The sequence below is a fragment of the Pelodiscus sinensis genome, chromosome 2 (genome assembly GCF_049634645.1).
Source record: "Pelodiscus sinensis isolate JC-2024 chromosome 2, ASM4963464v1, whole genome shotgun sequence".
NCBI lineage: Eukaryota > Metazoa > Chordata > Testudines > Trionychidae > Pelodiscus > Pelodiscus sinensis.
Genome location: NC_134712.1, coordinates 64436238 through 64457573, shown reverse-complemented (window position 1 = coordinate 64457573; position 21336 = coordinate 64436238). Strand labels below are relative to the sequence as shown.

At 44.0% G+C, this 21336-nt stretch overlaps 1 protein-coding gene across 6 annotated transcripts in view; it reads right to left on the bottom strand.

The window, feature by feature from the left end:
• LOC102446292 (kinesin-like protein KIF20A) overlaps positions 1–19960 on the bottom strand; it is a 38085-nt gene extending 18125 nt beyond the window's left edge. The window contains exons 1-11 of one of the 6 annotated variants that reach the window (XM_075920674.1): positions 19049–19960; positions 17791–17934; positions 16571–16645; positions 14940–15059; positions 13819–13957; positions 13551–13735; positions 8300–8402; positions 7485–7676; positions 7289–7400; positions 4256–4327; positions 986–1132 (exon numbers count right to left, since the gene is read on the bottom strand). In XM_075920674.1, coding sequence (XP_075776789.1) covers positions 986–1132; positions 4256–4327; positions 7289–7400; positions 7485–7676; positions 8300–8402; positions 13551–13735; positions 13819–13957; positions 14940–15059; positions 16571–16645; positions 17791–17925 — 1280 coding nt within the window. In that variant the 5' untranslated portion in view covers positions 17926–17934; positions 19049–19960. Of the gene's footprint in view, positions 1–985; positions 1133–4255; positions 4328–7288; positions 7401–7484; positions 7677–8299; positions 8403–13550; positions 13736–13818; positions 13958–14939; positions 15060–16570; positions 16646–17790; positions 17935–18095; positions 18549–18628; positions 18884–18920 lie in introns of those variants that run through there. The other 5 variants (XM_075920670.1, XM_075920672.1, XM_075920669.1 and 2 more) reach the window with 5 other exon arrangements.
• Between the last annotated feature and the right edge of the window lie 1376 nt (positions 19961–21336).

Sequence of the window (21336 nt, the reverse complement as noted above, 5' to 3'; positions counted from 1 at the left end):
GATGTTAGATACTGGGTGACAGAATAGTTGAGTAACTGCATGAATTCTTATCAGTTACTTGACTATTCTACAGTCCCAGGGCGAGGGGCGGCAGCCAGTGCACTCAGGCTCCACTCCTGGGGAGCCTCCTGCCACCTCACGCTGCTGCTTCAGAGGCAGCAGTGCAGGGTGCTAGGCAGGAGCTGGTCTGCAAGGGGAGACAGTTTAAAAGCCGGCTCCCCACTCAGACCTGCTGCCTGCCACCCCGTGCTGCTGCCTCTGATACAGGGGCAGCAGTGCGGGATGGCAGCAGCCCCTGTCCGTGAGGAGCTTGGACCCCCTCGTAGACATGGGCTGCTTTACAGCAGAGGCAGCAGTGGGGGAGGGACAGGTGGCACTGCGAGCTGGTGCTGGGGGGTGGGGCGCATGCAGATCTGGCTTTTAAGCTAGCTCCCCCAGCACCAGCTCCTGCTTCCCCATCACCACCCTTGCTGCCTCTGACACAGAGGCAGCAAGGGGGGCATGCGAGTGGTTGACAAGATTAACCAATAAACCTAGAACTATTGGTTAATCGTCTAGTTGACTACTGTTGACATCTCTATCCCAAATAGTGTCCAAGGAAATGTTTATGGCAGATATTTTTTAAAAGTCAAGAAAAAAAAAGGGGGGGGATATGGACAAGAAATCTGCCTTTGGCGAAGTTCATACCATTCATAAAAAGGAGATACTTGAATCTTATGTCAAGTACAGTCTTGTTTCTAATTTGTTGAGTGACTCTACTTACACAGACTGAGAAAAATCTACACTTAAAAATAATTGGTTGTTTGCAGTCTGAAATTCACAGGTTTTGCAGTTTAATGTCTTTTCTACCACATTCCCACATAAAAGATATTTGTTAAGTGAACCACTGTGCAAGTTTACAGAATCACTTCAGTGCTGTGCACTGCACGGTTAGTCTTTTAGCTGAACTAAAATGCAAGTTACTATTTTAAGTCTTCTCACTTACTTAGGATTCTGATTCAGCTTCAGTGCTGCCATGCATTTCCCAAGAATAAAAAGAGAATTATTAATATTCCCTGCTTCTTTTAGTCTGTCTCCAAAGGCTTGTGTTTTATTGCACCGTTCAGACCCAGCCAAGTCACAAAGAGACATTCTAAATGAAAGAATTAATCAGTAATGTAAATATTGTATAATTTTAACACTGTTTATTTTTGGATAAGTCGGTGTGATAAAAACCACTAAATCTTAACATTTCTGGATATACATTCAAGAGTCACAGTACAGAATACCTTATTTTTAATGTTTGATCGTTCAGTGGCTTTTGGCAAACAAAATGCAAGAAACAGTTTTTTATTGAAGGGAAGGCTTTGTACAAAGACCAGAGTAGGTCATCAGTTAATCATCAGATAATATAGCTACAGTTAAATACACTGCAATAGCTTAAATACTGTAATTACTATTTCCATATTCCACAGAGTTAGTCAAGTCAACATCATAGCTCTTTTTTTTTTTTTTTTTTAACAACAATGGAAACAGGTGCATTCAGTACATTTATCCAATTTTTTAGTACCAGTATTCATAGGAACCCAAATCTCAATGTAGGACTATTCTAACAACAACTTGACCTCAAATGAGTGCTACCAATGCACTTTCTCTTAGAAGAGAAAAACCTGTTAGAAGTACTTGGATCATTATCGTAGTCAATTTCAGTACTGCATGAACTTATTCCTGGGGAAATTCTGCACTGCTGTGCATGCACACAATTCATATCCCCCACAGATTTCTTTGCTTTCCCACAGAAAAATGACTTTGACAGGGAAACAAAGGGAAGCTGTAAGAGCAGTCATGCACCACTCCCTAAAAGTGCAGGTGCATCATTTCAAGCATGAGGAGCAGCTGATGGAGGGGTAAATCACTGTAGGGCTCAGGATACCGGACCAGTGACCTCTACCCTGTACTTGGATCAGCTGGGATAGGACTTCCTCTTTCCCTGCAAGGAATAGGTAGGGCTGTGTCAGACCCACCCCCAAAAAGCTACCAGCTGTAGGAAGAAGAGGGTCACTGTACAGAAAACTACTCCCCCATCCACACCTGTAAATCTGGACCTCCAATACCTAAACACCCCTGCCAAGTGTTACCCAAGCACATCCAAAACTCACCTAGCCCTCTATACCCAAACTTCACCCCACCAAACCACAACCCCTGCTTCTAGACTCCTCTTTCCTGCACACAAACCATCCCCCAGAGCTTCCTGAACCCAAACCCCCAACCTGAGGAATTCCTCCCCATTGCAACACTCTGAGCCCCCACATCCAGACCCCACCCCTTAACTAGCTACACCCAGACTCCTACTCCATCAGAGCCCAAACACAGACCCCTCTATTGAGCCCCCACCATCTTCACTTGGAAGCCCCTACAGATGGTCACAATGCCCCTGCACCCTGAAACCCCAGCCCCCAACAAGCCTCTGTGCATCTAGATCTCCCCACTGAGCGGTTTGCAACCAGATTTTCCTCATATAGAATGCTCTCACCCCATACCTGGATCTCTCCACACTAAGCCCCTTTCCACTTGGATCCTGCCTGCCTGATACCCAGCACAAAGTGCAGGACCCAAGGGTGTTTCTGGGGCAGGCCCAGACTTTATGCTACATCACAAATGGATGCAGCCTTACCTCTGAGTGTACTGGGGGTGGGGGGTAAATGGGAGGGTTTCAGGGTCATCTCTTACCTTCCAGCCAGTGGCCAGTGCTCCTGATTGCCATGATGGAGACTCTGCATTTATTTACTGACAAATAAAACTTCCAGAATTTTAAAATAGTGTACAGAATTTAATTTTTCAGGGCAGAATGCCTTTAAGGATAACAGCTGCCTGGAAATACTAGTGCAGAGTATTAGTAATAAAATGCAGATACTTTTTGGATGCAGAGTAGTTTGTTTCTGCAGCTTCCAACAGGTGTGCAAAGGACAGGAGTTCCCCACAGACTGACCTATATAGCCATGTGTCAACACTGGACAAAGGCAGCATTATATGCTACCAAAATTTGAATTAGGCTAATGATCTGCCCTCACATGGCCCACCAGAATGCTTAGAGAAATATTTGTCCCAAGATAACTAACTACATTAAAAACTGCATTACAAGGACATTATTTTAGGTTACAAAGTCAAGTACATTTGGGCATGTCAAAACTTTTAAGTAGATTGCCCATGCAATCTATGCCTATGCAAATTTTAGACATTTACATGTATATGACTAATTACATGATCATACTATGTTCACAAGTACGTCATTCAATATACAAGAGGGATGGCTGCTCAGGGTATGATGCAGTTGTACACTAATCAAAGTATGCAGGCAAATACAGAACCAGGAGTGGAGAGCTGTATGGGCCCATGGGGGTTGTGCTCCACAAGCATAAGAGCACAGGGGTCTGGCTCCAATGAAGTTCAGGGCTAGGTCTCCCGCACTGGCCCCACCTGCCACTGCCACCCCTACATACCTTCCCCCCAGCTCTGTCTGCCTCTCCAAGGCCATTTAAAAAGGGTATGGGGCCCTACTCCCACCACTGGCACCATAGCAGGGCTAAAGTGGCTTCCTGACTGCCCACTCCACTTCCAAATCCAGAAGTGGCTGCCAGCATGTCTCTGAGTCCCTTGGGAGGGGCAAAAGTAATGTGTCTTTGCACACCACCCCTGCTCTGAGCACTCCTGCAGCCAGTGGAAGATGCAAGTCACTTAACAGGAGCTGCACCAGGTAAGCACTACACCCTTCATTCCCCTGCCCACATCTAAACTCTGTCCCCAATCCCGCACCTGACTCCAATCCCTCCCCCCCCCACACCTCAGAACCTTAGGCAAGTGAAGGGCTAGTCGTCTCTTTTCTAAGATAAAAGCCCAAGTCTTTTTAAATCTCTCTTCATATGGGACCCATTCAAAACCCCAATCATTCTGTTGCCCCTTTCTGAACCTTTTCCAATGCCAATGTATCTTTTCTGAGATGAGGTAATCACACCTGTATGCAGTATTCAAGATGTGGGAGTACCATGGTTTTATATAGTGGCAACAAGATATTCTCCTTCTTATTCTCTATCCCTTTTTTAATGATTCTTAAGAATCATTAAGAGCTAGGACCACCAAAATTGGAATGCAGCTTCCTCTTATCTTAACTTAGTAAGGTCAGAGTTTGGTTGTGCCAGAAAACAGCAGTTTAAGACAGTTTCACTATTAGCTCTCTCAATTAATTTTATTGTAAAATTGAGACATAAAAGGCACTTACTCTGAAACCCCAAGAATATGAGGTTCCTCTTCAACACTTAGTTTTAGTAGTCTGATAGAAAATATGCTGTGACTAGCAGGGAAAAACAGACAAGTGGTCATCAACAATCACACTTCCAACTAGAACAACATTTGAGTTGAACAAGTATTTTGTTTTTAACTAGTTGAGTGGTATTAACATGTATAAGAGAAAATTAAGCATCAGACAAAATACATGTTAAGGTGCATATTTGTACAGCCAATAAAAGTCCGTATATTATACGATAAATGCCAATAAAAAACAAGGTAAAGAGCTAAACAGAGGTACTTAAAGTATGGGAGTTAGCTGCTTCAGAGGAGGAAAATGGTTTTCATGAGTCAGAGTTTGGCTTCAATGGCATACAGAAATCTACTGATCCATGACAGATTAATGTAGGGATCCCTGAATACAAGAACTTCAGACAGGAACTAGATCTTCCCCTGCCTCTGAAGTTCCAACTCCCTGGAAATACACTGAGTTGATTTGGAAGGGGATAAGAGGAATCTGCTAGTCTATTAAATCACCCTGGTTTTTAGCATATACATAAATTAGCTATTGTTCAGTTTACCCAATATGCTGTAAGGTTTTCCTCGTACAGGCAGTCCCTGGGTTACGTACAAGATAGGGACTGTAGGTTTGTTCTTAAGTTGAATCTGTATGTAAGTCGGAACTGGCGTCCAGATTCAGACACTGCTGAAACTGACCGCCAGTTCTGACTTACATACAGAATCAACTTAAGAACCCCAGGCGTCCCCAAGTCAGCTGCTGCTGAAACTGATCAGCGGCTGATTCCAGGAAGCCGGGGGCAGAGCAAATGGGAGCAGTAGGGAAAGCCTCCAGGCAGTGTGTCCTTGCACTGCTGTTCCCCCAGCTGGGGGAGAGGGAGCAGCAGCGTGCAGACCTGCTTCTGGCTCTGCTTCTTCCCTGTGGGCAAAATCTGGCCAGGAGGTTCAGGACTTTCTCCCTTGCCTCCAGAAAGAAGCTAGTGGTGGTACTCCAACCTCACAGGGGAGTGGTGAGCCTGGAGCACCAGTGCAGGCTCCCTGTTGCCAGGGAGGGAGGCTGAGCTCAAGCCACAGACCACCTGGAAGGCAGCTGGTGACTGCTAGTCGTCCACAGACCGCAGTTTGAGAAGCGCTGCCCTAGATCAATACCCTCAGAAAGAAGCAGTCATTAGTGCTCTGAAATTTGATACTCTGGCTGCTAGACTAGATGGAAGTAAAATTTCAGCATTAGTATGTTCTGCTTCTAATTCCTCCTGCATAGTCTGAGCACCCTAGTTAATCTCTACTAAAAAGTTTGGTATAAAGGCACTCCAACTGTTGAGTCACAGTTTCTGAAGGCATTATTTTAGTGTGTACAGGCCATGACTTAGAATCAGAAATGGAGCATCAGTGTAACTGTTCCATGCATGAAGCTTTGCTAAGAAAGGAGACCAGAAGTGAAAGTAAGTGGGTGCACCTTGGTGTGCAGTTCTGGCAAGAGCTGGCTGAGCTGCAGCAAAAGCCAGCAGTGAGCTATTTAAACAGCTGGTATAGACATGGATTGCAAAAGGACAGTACCTGTAAGATATTAAGGTACTTTCCCTGCTGAAGAGGACAGTTATGCTCTGCACTAGCTTAAGGGATAATCAAGCATGGCCTTCTATGGGTGGATTCAGGCTGCCACTGTACAATAGGAGATTGTGAGCTTTCCCATTGAAGACAGACTGAAAAAAGCATCCTTGCTCAACAGATAAACAGACATCACACAGCAAAGTGTAAAAAGAACCTTCCCGTGTTATAAAACTGAGTAACAAATGGGCATACTTTTCCCCCTTACTTAAACATAACCCTATATCATCTCAGTCTTTTCTGAACTGAGCTACAGCCAACTAGCTGTATCCATAGAGACTAAATGGAAAGATGAACTGCAATATCTTAGTCTGGCAAAAGGTACACATATTAGCATCAGAAGAAAGGCTCTACTGCAGGTTAAATGATAGTGGGAAGACAAGGAAATCTTGAGAAACCCCAACTGGAGACCAAGCAGTTGCCTAGTAAAATCCTGTTTAATCAGTTAACTGGTTAAATATAACATTTAACCAATTAACCACTTAAACAGGATCTCAAGGGTGAGGAGGGCTGTTGTAACCTGGCTAGGCCTGCTATGGGGCGGCGGGACTGCTCTGGCTGAGCCTAGCAAGCAGGGGGTGCTCTGGTTGGAGAGGGCTGTTGGCTCTAGCCTAGCTGCACTGTCAGTTAACTATAAATGTGATGCTTACTGGTTAACCACTGATATCCCTAACCCTGTACTACCTTCTGAGGCTGAAGAGAAAATAGCCATTCCAATCCTATTTTATTTATCTCTACAAAGATCCACTGATTTGTCATCTCAATTGTATGGATCTGATTACTGGATACAGGATTTGATCCATTTTGAGATAAAGTGATTAAACCTGTGCAATTTCTGTACCATAGTGAGGCCTTAGATCGGGGTGGGGAACCTCAGGCCCAGGGGCCAGATGCAGCCCCCAACTTGCCTGGCTACGGGCCCCCGAGGCTCTGCACTGGAGAGTCTGTGCTAGTGCTCCAACCCACTTGCAGGGCTGGAGCACAAAATCTATTAGCTTGCCTCCCCCCAGGCTCTGGTGTTCAAGGGGAATGTGGGGAGGGTTTTTATCCTCCTCAGTCAGGAGTTTCTCAGTTTGTTTCTCACTTGTGTGCAGCCCCTGACTGATTTTTCTGTCGGTCAGCAGCCCTTGACTCAAAAAGGGATCACCATACCGGTCAGATTGAAGAGGTGAAGAAAATTACTCAAATTACTGTTAAACCAGCTTTGTCAAAACCTCTCTTCCCCAAACAAGGGAATTTAAGGACCGGCTACAATGGCAAGAATACAATCAAGCAACGTCTTCAGCAATCAACTGATAGTTCTTTCCAAAGATGCTTTCAAAGTATTATAATTTTTTTCAATTTAAAACAAACAAAAAAGGGTAAAGTACATGGACATATATATTGTTACAGGCAAGCAAACCTTCTGCTTGAGTGTTGGTTCATTCTAGTGCAAGCCAAGCTTCGGTTCTTGTTTCCTGTTTTTAATATTTTGCAAGCCTCTTCAGTGCTCTGAATGTTGATCCACTTTAAATCTGTAGAAAGAGACTTGTTTACAAACACATCAAGTTACTAACATTTATACAAGACAAATAACATCACAACAGTAATGTTATTACCTTTTATACAAGAGCTTCCCCCTGGATCCTCACAGATTCTTAGAATTTTGCGTTTTTGATTTTTTGACATAGCAAATACATCCAGAAGGTCAAACACATACTCATTATAAATTTCACAGAAGGAAACCCACACCGAAAACTGCATTCTCTGATGCTTAATCCCATCAGCGTCCAGTAAAACAGAGTCCTCCACTGTTAACCATAAAAAAAAAAAAAAAAAAAAAACCACACACACACACAAAAATAAAATAAAATAAAAAGAGAGATTGTTCAAGCACCTTATTGGCAAGTCTGAAATTGTTAAGAAGCCTCTGAAATTCAAAATTGCGTAATAGGGACTCTGCAGTTTGTGCACAAAATTTAGATTTTTAATAACCTCTCAAATTTTTTGAATATACCTAATGAACACATGAGCACACTTGACAGATTGGTCTCATATTTCTCATGTTTTAACATTTCCCATCAAATATCTGCAACTCAAAAACACTTGCAAATGATTTATGTTTTCCTATTTTCTCCTTTTATGCAACCGCTAACTTTATATCTCTAACCACAAGTCCTGATCAAACCTTTTTTTGACTAGCAAACTAAACCACCATTTAAAGGTGGAAAAGCTATTAGAGAATTTTAAAAATGTCTTATTTATTTTTCTTTACATTTTAATCCATTTTCAAAATGTTAATCTTTATCTTAGACTTTAAAGTTTTCCATGAGCTACCAATTATGAAATATTCTGCTTCCATTCCCTCCATTCTTAAAACAACTCCAGCAGACACCGAATTCATTTTTACTAAAAGAATTCAAGTATATTTTACCTAGTGGCTCAGAAGGCAGACTTGTTAAAGAATAGCTGCAAGAAGACTCAGATTCCAAGATGCACAATGAAGCGTTCTGAACTGGAGATTTGGACGCCTCTTCCTTGATAAAATAAAGTTTTTAAAGGCATGTTACCAACATAACATATTTGAAAAACGAGTGCAACAGTGACAATGTTACACTGAGCTTGTCTTCACCTCCAACACTAATTTTTGAGGGGAAAAAAGTTAATTATAAGCAACAAAACAAAATCACAAAGACAAATAATTCTTGTAACTAAGGGAAAAACTGTTGTCATGAACAAAAAAGAACAAAACCACCACACAGAATTCTTGAGTTAGGCCTAAAATTTATATTCAAAGTAGTCATTTCTTGGCCACCTGCTGGCAGCCACTGTTTTCACTAAAGGTTTTACATTTGCAAAAGCAGCAACAGTAAACTAGCATCAGATTGCCACATCCTCTTTTCTTAAATGTTATGTCCATCTCCCATCTGCCCACCCCCATGCCAACAATTTGATCTTTGGCATCCTGAATGGAGCTCCAGGCCTTTTCCTCCTCCTCCCAATATTTTGGCCCTGCTTCAGCCATTGTTCTTCAGTGAATATTTTACATAGAAGGGAATGGACAGCTCTCTCTACCCATTCAGGAGCAAGCAACAGAAAAGAATGTCAGAATCTGATTTCTCATATGGATAGTATAGTTAGTCACGACTGAGAAAGTCGGTGTTTAATCTAACACAACATAAACAGTGAACTCTTTTGAAAGAAAAACCAGTAAGCAAAATTAAAAAATTTACTTGAAAAAAGAAAGGAAGATGTCCACTTGTTTAAAAATGGTTAGATTCTCTAGATAATCTAGCTGAAAGGAACTTAAGTAGAAGACTGTAAACATAGTGAAGCAATACTCTATTATTAAGAGTAGCTAGAGATACTGGATGGTACAGGGCGCTCAGAAATGTCAACTACAAGGAATTCAAGCAAGTCAGAAAAAAACGCTTCATAGATAACAGATTATATAATCTAGTAGTCCCTTCTGGCCTTAAACTATATGTACAAGAGAAGTGCCTTGATAAGTTACTGGAACTTGATCAATATAAAGAAAGTGGTCCTTCACACCTAAATATCAAAATTACTGCAAATTTCATCTGGCTACATCCAGAATTTGATTTCATAAAACAAAAAGCTGACTCTGGTGTCATTAAAGTCCCAAACATTGTTCAAATTTTACTAAAGTAGTATATCCAAGCATTTATTTTCCTCTGTCCTCCACATATTTGTTTGCAATATAATATTCTCATCATGAAGAACAATCTTTCTAGAGCACACTACAGTAAAACTCCATTGGTCCGGCATCTGATGGTCCGGCACTTCTGATCGTCCGGCACCATCAGGAACCTGGAAGTGCTCCGGGCAGCCGGACCATTGGAGCTGCTCTGCCCCCAGCTTCCCCGATTCAGCCGCTGCTAAAGCTGACCAGCGGCTGAATTGGGGAAGCCAGGGCAGAGCAGCTGGAGTGCTGCCGGTAGGTCCCGTAGCGCTGCCCCTCCGGACCTACTGATCAGCGGCTGACTCCAGGAAGCCTGAGACAGAGCAGCTCTGCCTCAGGCTTCCTGGAGTCAGCCACTGATCAGTATCAGCAGCTGGGGGGCTCCCAGGTTGGTCCAGTAGCGCCGAAGAGCAACGCTGCGGGACCAACCCGGCAGCACCTCAGCTGCTCTGCCCCAGGCGTCCCCAAGAGCAGCTGGGGTGCTGCCAGGTTGGTCTCGCCGCACCAAGCGTCGGCGCTACCGGACCAACCCGGCAGCACTCGAGCTGCTCTGCTGCAGGCGTCCCAATTCAGCCACTGCTGAAACTGACCAGCAGTGGCTGAATCAGGGACGCCTGGGGCAGAGCCGGACTATCAGAAGGGGGGGGTTATGAAGGGTCTGGGGTGGCATCCCTCCCACCCCACTCCAGACCCCTCATAGCCCCCCCCTTCCGATAGTCTGGCAAATGAGATAATCCGGCACCCCCTGGGTCCTAAAGTTGCCAGATTATCGGAAGTTTACTGTACTAAAATTCTATAGCAACAAAAGAATTAAGCCTTAGCAATTCTTCTGCACTAAAATAAAAGACAGACACAGTTTAACCAATTATCTGCTATTCAAAAAAAGATCCTCAAGAACTGTAGTAAGTGCATGTATGAGCTCTCGACTATGGAATTTTGACATTGTAACAATAACTGGTCTTCCTTCCTAATTCTTTTGTAAGCTTCAGTTTTTGCTAAGTTCAGCAAAAGCCTTACAAGAAGAATTCAGGCTGGAGTAAGGTATAGTGTAAGACAGCGATGGTCAACCTAAGCTAGTGAGTGGGCCGCAAGATTGTTGTAACCAAGATGGTCTCTCAGGTTAGGGTAGCTCTGCTAACTGTGTTTGTGTACCTAGAATGTGCGGGGTGTGCAGACTGAACCATAGCAACCCTTTAAATGTGAGAGCAGTGTGTTCTCTCTGCATGCAACATGAAATGAGGTGCATGCTGATTGCATCCAATCAATTTGCCCTTGCTTTACATGGCTGTGTCTACACTGCACCCCTTTTCCGGAAGAGGGATGCAGATTAGACACTTCGGAATTGCAAATCCGCAGGGGATTTAAATATCCCCCGTGGTATTTGCATTTACATGGCTGCCGCTTTTATCCCCAAGCCGGAAAAGCCAGAGAAAAGCGCCAGTCTGGACGTGATTCTCCGGAAAATAAGCCCTTTTCCGGAGGATTTCTTATTCCTACTTTCAAGGAATGTGTTTCACTTTGGCAATACCGGTAGGAAAAAAACTATGTGGATGGAAGTCAGCACAATCTAGCAACCCTGAGCAACAGTAAACAAAATGTCCTAAGGACCCCACGGGCCAGAGGTTGACCACCACTGTCACAAGATCTTTAGGGAAGGGACTAAGTATAAGACAAGAGACCACAGATGGATACAGACAAATCAGGAAGCTAGAAATACTCACTTTCTAATGTGCAGGGAGGAGAGGGAGTGTTGACTCCCACTCAGCCTCTTCCTCCAAGCCCCCATGCCTGACCAACCTTTTCCCATCCCCAGTACCTCCTCTAAGGCAACTCCACCCTTATTCCTCCTCCTGCTCATGAGGGCCTCCTGCATGCTGCAGAACAGCAGATACAAAGCAAGTGGGGGGGGGGGGAGGTGCTGGGAGGGAGAGAGCTGGCAACTTGTAGTTGCGCAGCACCAACCTTTCCTCCACTTCTCCACATATAAGGACACTAACCCTGGAGCACCCACAGAATCAACACCTAGAGGGAGAGCACAAAGAATCAGTAAAACAATAATGGTTGTCAGACAGGAAGTGATACCAGTGGCCTAACTGCAGTTAAATCTTCTTTTCTTGAAAAAAAATTAAAGGAGGAACTTTTAGGATAACCGAGTTGCAGATGGTTTACGAGGCACTCCTCCTAACCATGAGGGTCAGCATGGAAGAAAGCACAAAAGTGCAACTTTGAAAATTTAAACAGGTGGGCAATCTTGTCTGGCATGGGTTAGAAGCAAGAGTCAACATCTTGATAGCAAGTGATAGGCCACCAAGGGTCTTGAAAGTAAAGACAGCTACTTACATTTGAGGATATAAAGAGGAAAGATAAAGAAAAGCAATGGGCTGGAAGAATGATTTTTGCAGCAGCATTCTTAACAAATATGAGTGAGCTTGAATGAGTTGCTAGAATAATTTCTGCTCTCATTTATTAAGGAGATACGTGTCTCATAGTAAACTGGACTACTTCAAAAGTAGTCATGACTACAGGCAGTCCCCGGGTTACGTACAAGAACAAACCTACCCTATCTTAAGTTGAATCTGTATGTAAGTCAGAACTGGAGTCCAGATTCAGCCGCTGCTGAAACTGATCAGCAGCTGACTACAGGAAGCCCGAGGCAGAGCAACTCTGCCTCGGGCTTCCTGTAGTCAGCGCTGGTCAGTTTCAGCAGCGGCTGACTTGGGGACGCCTCGGGCAGAGCAGCTGGGGTGCTGCCGGGTTGGTCCAGTAGCGCCCAGAGCGGCGCTGCGGGACCAACCGGCAGCGCCCCAGCTGCTCTACCACAGGCATCCAGAGAAAAGCCTGGTCTGCTGGGGGGGGGGGGGTTGTACTAGTTGCACCCCGCCCCCCCCAGCAGACCAGGAAGACACAGGCGGTGGACAGAGACACACCGTGGTCCCGCCGCCCAGGTCCTCCGCGGCTTTGCTCCGCGTCTCCCTGGTCTGCTGGTTTCCAGCAGACCAGGGAGACGCGGAGCAAAGCCGCGGAGCACGCGGGCAGCGGGACAGCCCCGACGTGCCGCGGCTGTCCCGCTGCCAGCGTCCTCAGAGGCTTTGCTCCCTGTCTCCCTGGTCTGCTGGTCTCCAGCAGACCAGGGAGACGCGGAGCAAACCCCGTTCGTAACTGCGGATCCGACATAAGTCGGATCCGTGTAACTCGGGGACTGCCTGTATTTAGGCAATAGAAAGCACAGTTGGGAGGGAAGATAGGCCACTAAACCACCTCACTAATCTCATAACCATCCAGGTATATTTGACATAAGACACACTGAGCTGTCCATAATACATACTTCCATTTTAAGACTATTAGTGCATATTTTGGTTTTGTCAGACTGATCATATTCATAATAAGTATGAGAAAAGGTGCATAGGATGAAAATTTCAAAATGCACTCACTTAGGAGCCTACAGCCCCCAGTGAAATTTCATTTCTATTCCTTGCACAAAGCCTTAATCAGTCATTCTGGAACTGAACTGTTTTGGTTGCCTGGTTTCAACTTCACATACGTTTTGAGAACAGAGACCAAATCTGTATGCTTCTTTTTACTCAAGGTATATTACACTCAAACTCAGCTGAGAAGGAGATGATCAAGGTTCTACTGATATTATCTTGGGAACAATTATATAACTGGACCCTCAACAGCATAACATTAGCAGGGTTTCAAACAGTTATATTTTTCACTTGTTTCCCATGCCTGCAGCAGACTGAGTTCCCACAAAGTTTGCATTAAAAAGTTTAAATCTATGATGCATGAATGGCCTCTTGTTATTTTTCAAAGACTCCATATCTTAAATCAACATTACAGATCCTGCACAAATCTGACAATGGAATTCACTACAGAAGCAGATCCTCGTAAAAGTATTAAGCAGCAGCTTTTTTTTTTTTTTATAAATAAAGGGGAAGAAGATTTAGATGTTACCTAAGGTAACACGTATTTGGTTACTGACCTCTTTCAAAGAAGCAAGAACAGCAGCTTTTATAGTTTCCTCTTGTTTAACCTGTGTCTCATCTAGCTTCTTTACATCATTGCTTAAATATGGTTTAAAGTTCATTTTCAGGTATTGCCTTCCTCTTATGTGGTGAAAGATCATATCAAGAGAACGAGGCAAAATTCCACAATCTTTAGGAGAACCTGTGAAGAAAAAAATTAGTGTATTATACTAATTAATCTCACAAAAAGTGTTCATTGGATTTTATGAAAGTTGCTTTGGGTACCTTGAATAGTGAATGTTTTGCCTGAATTAGTAACCCCATAGGTAAACACCAGTCCATTTGCTCCATCAATGTATGATTTTACTATATCTTTCATTGTGCCTTCAAAAAAGTCACTTTGCGTAGTTTCTGGACCAAAGACCTAAACAAAAAAAAGAATAATAGTTTTCCAATGTCTGGAGCTGCTGAAAAATGGATTACTACATGGTACAAAGAACTTGTATATACCGTTCACAGTTGGATAATAAGGTAAGTTAATTGTACAAAGAAAATTGAATAGCATCAGCTTCATTTTCTGTATCTCCTATAAACCGATCACAAGTTTCTGTTGTGGCTCCACAGTCAGAGATGTTTAATTCCATCTACTGAGATAAATGCAGACTTGCAACTGGCAAAAACCAAGAATTATCTGAGCTTGTATTGCAGAATAGGAGGGAACCATGCAGAAATGTGAATCTACAATTCAAAAACTACTCCATGAAAGATCAAGTCTTAAATATGAAGCTATTTAACATAAAGCCACTATCTCTTGAGATTGAGAGAACAGAAGCTCCTATAGTCTTTACTAGATTTTGTATTCATGTCTCAAGAACAGAAAACATAGGCTTCAGATTCAAATGGGATAAGCTATAAGCTTCCATACTCTTGATTGAAAGATATATTTAAAACTGGCTTAAAGAAAAGTAACACGTTCCCACAATACCTGTATATCCATTTGTAATCTGGAGGGACAATAAAGCACAAAATTTTGTTTGGTCACACTACTTCCTTGTGCTATATTGTTCTTTAAAAAACTGCCTGCAAGAAGCTTTAGAAAATGTCATTAAATCAAAGAAAGCAACAGGATTACTGCATAAGTGTCCTTCTCTCAACTAACTGACACTTGCATCAATGTGTCTAAAGGGCTGTACTTTAACAGTGAACATGAGTCCTACACATTGTGTTTTATTTCAAATGAAGTTAAGACACCACAAGTAATTCACATCTGAAAAGTCATAGTCAACTAATTATGCAACAGAAATACTTTCACTGTCACTAAAAATGGAAGAGCAAGCTACAACTATGATTTCCTAAAAGGTACCATTGCTTTCCTTCTAAAGATAACTACATGAAGGTTAGCCTACCTTAGTGAAAGTAAATTGGTGTACAGACTGTCCAATCCCCTTTTCACTGTTTTTAACGGTAAAGGATTCTTTGGGTGCCTGTAGGGTTACTGTTTCTGAATTTTCAATAATTACACAGTCCTAAAGGAAAGAAACAAGTTCTTTCTTTTAAAATAGCTTTTCAAAACGTTTAACATATTTAATAGGTGCATTGTCAGATTTGGACCAAAATATGGGCTTTGTAAAAGGTAAGCTTTTACAACACCCAAGAGAATTAAAAATGTTGCCAGGATCCCTCCACCCACTCCTATTTGCAACACACATTCCAAACACCTGTAGAGTTTGCATCCCAAGCTTTGCAGTACCATATTCATGCAAGGAACCTGAAAACAAGGATTAGAAAACTGACTATTTTCCTCCATATTTTGTTTCTGGACCAACTGTAAACTGCATAAACCGTAGAATGTAAACTGCATTTGAAGAGTTTCAATGTGAATGCTTATGGTGTTATTTGTAACCTAGGAAAGGGAACTTGCCCTAGCTCTTATTTAAGAGGCAGAAGTTAAATCATTAGAACACTATAACAAAATCCATTTGATAACTGGTAGTTAGAGCTGGGCAAGTTACTTATTTTTCAATTCATTGGCAGATTAGGCTCAATCCTAATTGAATTTTTTTTTGCAAATTTAAAGTCAATAAACATTTTAATTCAGACTGAATTAGTGTTTTGTTCCTCCTAACCCAGTTTAAAGATTAAACAAAGGGCTGGATTCATAGGAGGGAAAGGTAGTGCCTAAATACTCAATAACCTACTCGTTGCATCACATAGCTAGTATGTGGGAATCCCAAATTTAAATCCCTAATCTGGACCAGGGATTTAAAGTCAATCTCTCCGTTGAGGGCCCTAAGCAGCAGACTACTGAATGTTCTAGTTTGTCTCTTAGTCTCTCCTGTTGAGGCAATTCCACTTTGTGTAAAATAATTCAGTATTCATTGGAGCAAGAACTTCAACACGGATATCCCACCCCACAGTTAAGTGTCCTAACTGGTACAAAAGGGGAAGAAGGCTTACATAGCCATATGAATTTAAAGCAAAACTCCTACTATGCTTTTTTGGGGTCTAAAACTATTCCAGTCAACCCCAAGCTGCAACTTGTCAAAAAAAAAAAATGTACAGAGAATTTCACCCTGCTTAAGAGCACATGACCTTGCGAATGATGTGGCAGAAGCAATTACCTTCCACAACACATAAGCCATGCAATACTACCTTGTGCATGGTTTTCCTATAACCTAAGTAACTTACTGCTCCACTGCAAATATTTATTTTCTTTGTGTTTGGTCTTTAAATTACCTATCACATGTTACTGTAACTGAAAAAAGAGCGGTTTACTGTACAAAATTTGATACGCTGTTCTGATCTTGTTCATTCACTCAAGGTGCACTGCAGAAATCAGTGAAAATAAAGACTGCTAAGTAGCACTTTTCTAGAAGACAGAATTGTTTTTGAAGCATTCTTAACTTTAATGGTGCAGTAAAGTACATCTACTGTTACAGACTTTAAACTCTAAAATTACAAAAGCTTTTCTATTGAGATGAAAGGCAAGTGTTTTCCATAGAGGGCAAAAATAAGTCATTTATGGACAACCACCAACCTGAGATTCTTTGCTTTCAAGCTCTGCCTTAGAGAAGGGTCTGACTCTCAAGTAGACTCTCAAAGGTTGATATATCTGCACATTTAAAAATATATACAGTTAAGTCAACTGGCCAAAAAGACTCAGGATTCCAGTTTGTTTCTCTCTGATGTTTTTCTCGCCCCTACCGCTATATCTCATGCCACCCACATTACTGTGACACTTTTACTACCCTTCCACTAATCTTCATGTCTTCTCCAAGTTGTCCCTTATGCCAAGAACTAAAACTCCTACTATGCTAAACACTCCACCACTTTTCATTCAAATTCTTTATTCCACACAGTCAGCCCAACATTAATCTATCAACATTATTATATATTTAATTTTTTTTAAACTGCACTGCTTCCACCTTCTGGTCGCTCTGTGCACTATATCTAGAGCTGTATTGTTTGCATGAACAGCAGATTTGTACTCTAGTTTAATATTGCAAGGCATGCTAGAGGGGCTCAGTAAACAAAAAACACCTTGACTATTACCAACTCTCAAACTTTTGCCCAATCCTTCAGAAACAGTCATGGAGAAAGTCTACCTCCGTGCTGTTCTCTCCCATTCTAGCTACTAAGAAGAAAACAATCCAACTGGGTCTACCCACTGTTATCTATTAGACAGAGGGATCCTGCTTATCCTTCCCTTTCCACTCAGCTATTAAAGCAGAAGAGGTATTCTAGAGTCTCCAAACCACTGAGCTAGCTGTCCATTTAGCACCTTTCATTACCACTACTCTTCAGACCAGATAGTGTGCTGACTAAAGATACTGAAGCAGTAGAGGACAGCATGAACAGCAGAAACAACATGCCAGGCCAGAATTGCTATAGCTGTATTGCATAAAGTCAAAAAGCTTGCAGGCCAAGTGCAAGTTTACAACTCTTTGGTGCCCATGGTGAAAGTGAGATAATAAGAAAATTAGTTTGAACTGAGAATACACCTGATGGATGATATGCAAACTTCCACGTGTACTTCTGCACTACCCTGTAATCTTTTATTTCCTCCAATGCTTAAGACAGACATTATACCCACTAAAATGTTAATTCACTGAAGGACATGATCTGTTTCTAAATAAAAGGAAAAGAAACTTTCAGAAAAAGGGAGAGTGTTCACAATACAAAGACAAACTTGATATTTAGTTTTTGCTACTTAAATGCAAAGGCATCATTAGAAGAAACATTACAAATACATCCCACCTCCTGTTGCTGTTCATCAGCATTAGATAAGACTGACATCTCCATAGGTGAAGTTTTACCCATTGAGTGCACATAACAGGTGGATTCCAACACACCACCTATTGCTGAGGACTTATAGTTTCCCTTATCGGCCATCTTCTTATCCTGTTTGCATGGAGAGGAATAAGAAACAAACACATATGCTCTCACATACAAATGGTGAAGAGTATGCAAAAAACAAGTATGGTTTTAAAGTAACCTCATGAAGGGAAGGGGGAGGAGGAAGGTCTAAACACACAGCCTCCAAGAAACATTTAGTTATTTACCCTTTGAAAAATGCTCTGCAGTTTAAGACATTTCTAAAACTACATTTAGCATGAAAAGAGTCTGCAGGAAATCCAAACCTTTCTGTCTACAGTACCACCTCAGAAACAGGGGCAGCCTTCGCTGTAAGCCCTGCACTTGTGCTGTCAGTCACGAGAAAGTCAAGCCCCGCCCAACTAATTAGCAAAGCACCCACAGCTAGGTGTTTTTGTCTCTACTGGTGCACATTCACACGTGCGTGCTTAAAAAAATTATTCTGCACATGGACGGGAAAAGATTGGCGGGAACATTGGACATGGGTACTGCCCTGTTGTAAGGCGGTACATCTGAAGGGGACAGCGCTTCTGTCATTCCCTTTCAGCTGTCAAAAGGTATTTCCCACATGCTGTGACTGGCACGCTAACAAGCTCAGCGCAGCGTGGACTCCACTCTGCCCCCCCCCCCCCCCCCCGTGCAGGGCTCCCAATGACGCAGCAGGAGACAGTGGTGCAAGGTAACAGTGTCTCTTTGGCGCCCCCTTCTCGCTCCTGCTCACGGAGGAGGAGCCGAGGCAGCCTCTTCCCCCAGGGCGCAGCGGCTCCGCGGCCGGGCCGGGAACTGCCCGGGGAAAGCAACCAGGCGCCCGGACTGGATGAGAGGCGGGAGCGGCCCCATCCCAGGCTGGAGGCAGGCGAGGGAGAGCGGCGGGGCCGCCGGCTGGGGACTCAGAGCGGAAAACCCGCAGGCACCGACGGCCGCCCGTCCCGAGCCCGGCGCCGCAGCCAGCGCTCCCCCGGCTCAGCATGGGGGGGAGGGGAGGGGCGGTCCCAACCCCTCTCGCGCGCCACCTGGAGAGAGGCCGCTAGAGCGTCGCGCGCACCTCGCAGGCGCTCCCGCCTCGCGCTCTAGCTCCTCCCATAACCGCCCGCGCCCGGCCAGTCGCCTTTTCTAGTGCGCCCGGGCGCGGCTCCCCTACCGGTCCCTGTTTGCAGGGCGGGGAGTTGACACAGTCCTGGCGGCCCGAGCTGCGTGTGTACGTGAGCGGGGCGTTAGGTCACGGCCCTTTCCGTTGGGCCAGGCCTCTCCGCTGCCCCTTTCACGTGGCTGCAGCAGCCCCCGCTCTCCCACCAGGACGCGCAGCCGCTGGAACTTCACTGAGGGGGCCCCCGGGCTGCTGCGAAGCGACCCCCGGGCAGAGCGGGGCTGGAGGGGAGCTGCGCACCAGGGGCAGCGCAGTTTCTCTGAGGGGAAGGTGGGGTTGGCACCCTAGAGCGGTGGCGCCCAACCTGCTCGAGGCCATGACCCTACTACAATTTTACGCCCTCACCCCCCAACAATATAGCTGCGCCCGCAACATGCACGTCCCTCAGCCCGCACTGCTTATCCAGCGGCGACCCTCAGCCCACTGGCTCATTAACGCGGGTTGAAGAACAGCTGGCCTCAACCCAGCTCTGCTTCCCCAGCCTCGGGAAACGATACAGCCTGGAAGGCTCTGCACTGACCCCTTACAGCACCACCGGTCCACGGACCACAAGTTGGGGATCACTGGCCTAGAGGTTCCCAGCCATTGCTTTGAGTCTGGTTAAACTGGCAGTTTTGCTAAGAAAAGATTCAATCCAGACCAGTTGATTATGAGAGTGTCCAAAATTAGCGGCAGCAATTGGGCAGGTGCAGGAAGGTTAGGGGAAGTAACTTAAAAAAGCAGGATGGTAAGTGGAGATCACTGTTTATTCCTGGGTCTGCCACTGACTTTGAGGCCTGGTCTGCATTACACTAGGAGGCTACATCTACACTGGCATGGTTTTCCGGAAATGCTTTTAACAGAAAAGTTTTCTGTTAAAAGAATTTTCGGAAAAGCGCGTCTAGATTGGCAGGACGCTTTTCCGGAAAAGCACTTTTTCCGGAAAAGCATCCGTGGCCAATCTAGACGCACTTTTCTGCAAAAAAGCCCCGATCGCCATTTTCGCAATCAGGGCTTTTTTGCGGAAAACAGAACTATGCTGTCTACACTGGCCCTTTCGGGCAAAAGTCTTTCGGAAAAAGACTTTTGCCCAAACGGGAGCAGCATAGTTTTTCCGGAAAAGCACTGATGATTTTACATTAGATCGTCAGTGCTTTTCCGGAAATTCAAGCAGCCAGTGTAGACAGCTGGCAAGTTTTTCCGGAAAATCAAATGATTTTCCGGAAAAACTTGCTAGTGTAGACACAGCCAGGATGTAAAAAATTGTTTTAAAATGTAACCATATAACCACTAAATCCTAGTGGTTACACGGTTATACTTGCTGTGGGCTCTGCTGCCGGCTCCCCACCAGTGGGGCCAGCACCCTGGAATCCATGCACTACAGGCTCTGCAGTATAACTTTTTTATAAGATTTATATTTAAAATATAAGCTTTATACTGCAGAGTCAACAGTTCAGCTGGCTCCCCAGCAGCTCCTGCCTGTGTTGCTCCCAGGGAGCCCATATAACCATAATGGAAACTGATAACTGGTAAGTATCAGTTTAACCATTTAAACTGTTACTTTTGCATCCTTATGCTGCACTGGTCGATGAGAGGTAGCCTTGGTCTAACTGTAAGCATCTCCACTACAGTTTTCTTCCCAGCACTTTTAACTCCCTCACTATGCCAACCTAATAATTCCACCTCCAAGAGAGGCATAGGTTGCTGTAGTTACATTAACAGAGTATCCCTATAGTCACTGCATTGCTTACATTGCCTGTTACTGTCGTCACCTGAGCCCGGCTGCCCCAGGGTGACAGCTCAGATTGTCAACCCTATGGTGGGAGGGTGCCTGCTGTCAGCCTTGGAGAGTGGGGTTCTGGCAGGTGGTTCAGGGCAGTGCAATGCTGACTGTCAGCCCAGGCAGCAGGACTCCAGCTGTCAGTGCCTGATACTGCCCCACTTAAGTTGGTGCACATGCACCTGATGAGGATGTGTACCATTGACAGGAGCATAGTGTGGACACAAAGAGCCAATGTAATTACTGTGGTGGCTCTAGGCTGACCTAATGTAATTTGTAGAGATATCTTGACATATGCTGTATGAAGTTATGTAGGAAGCAAAGCCTTGGAGCAAGCAGGTAACTTTAATTTCAACACTCAACATTTCATCAGTAATCTGGTAGTAAATATAGCATGGCTGATAGAATTTGCAAATGACAGGTATTGGTAGAGTGATAAGAAATGACAGGGTAGCTACTCAGGTTATTCTGAATTGCTTGGAGAACTAGGTCCATTTAAACAAAATGTGTTTTAACCCAGACA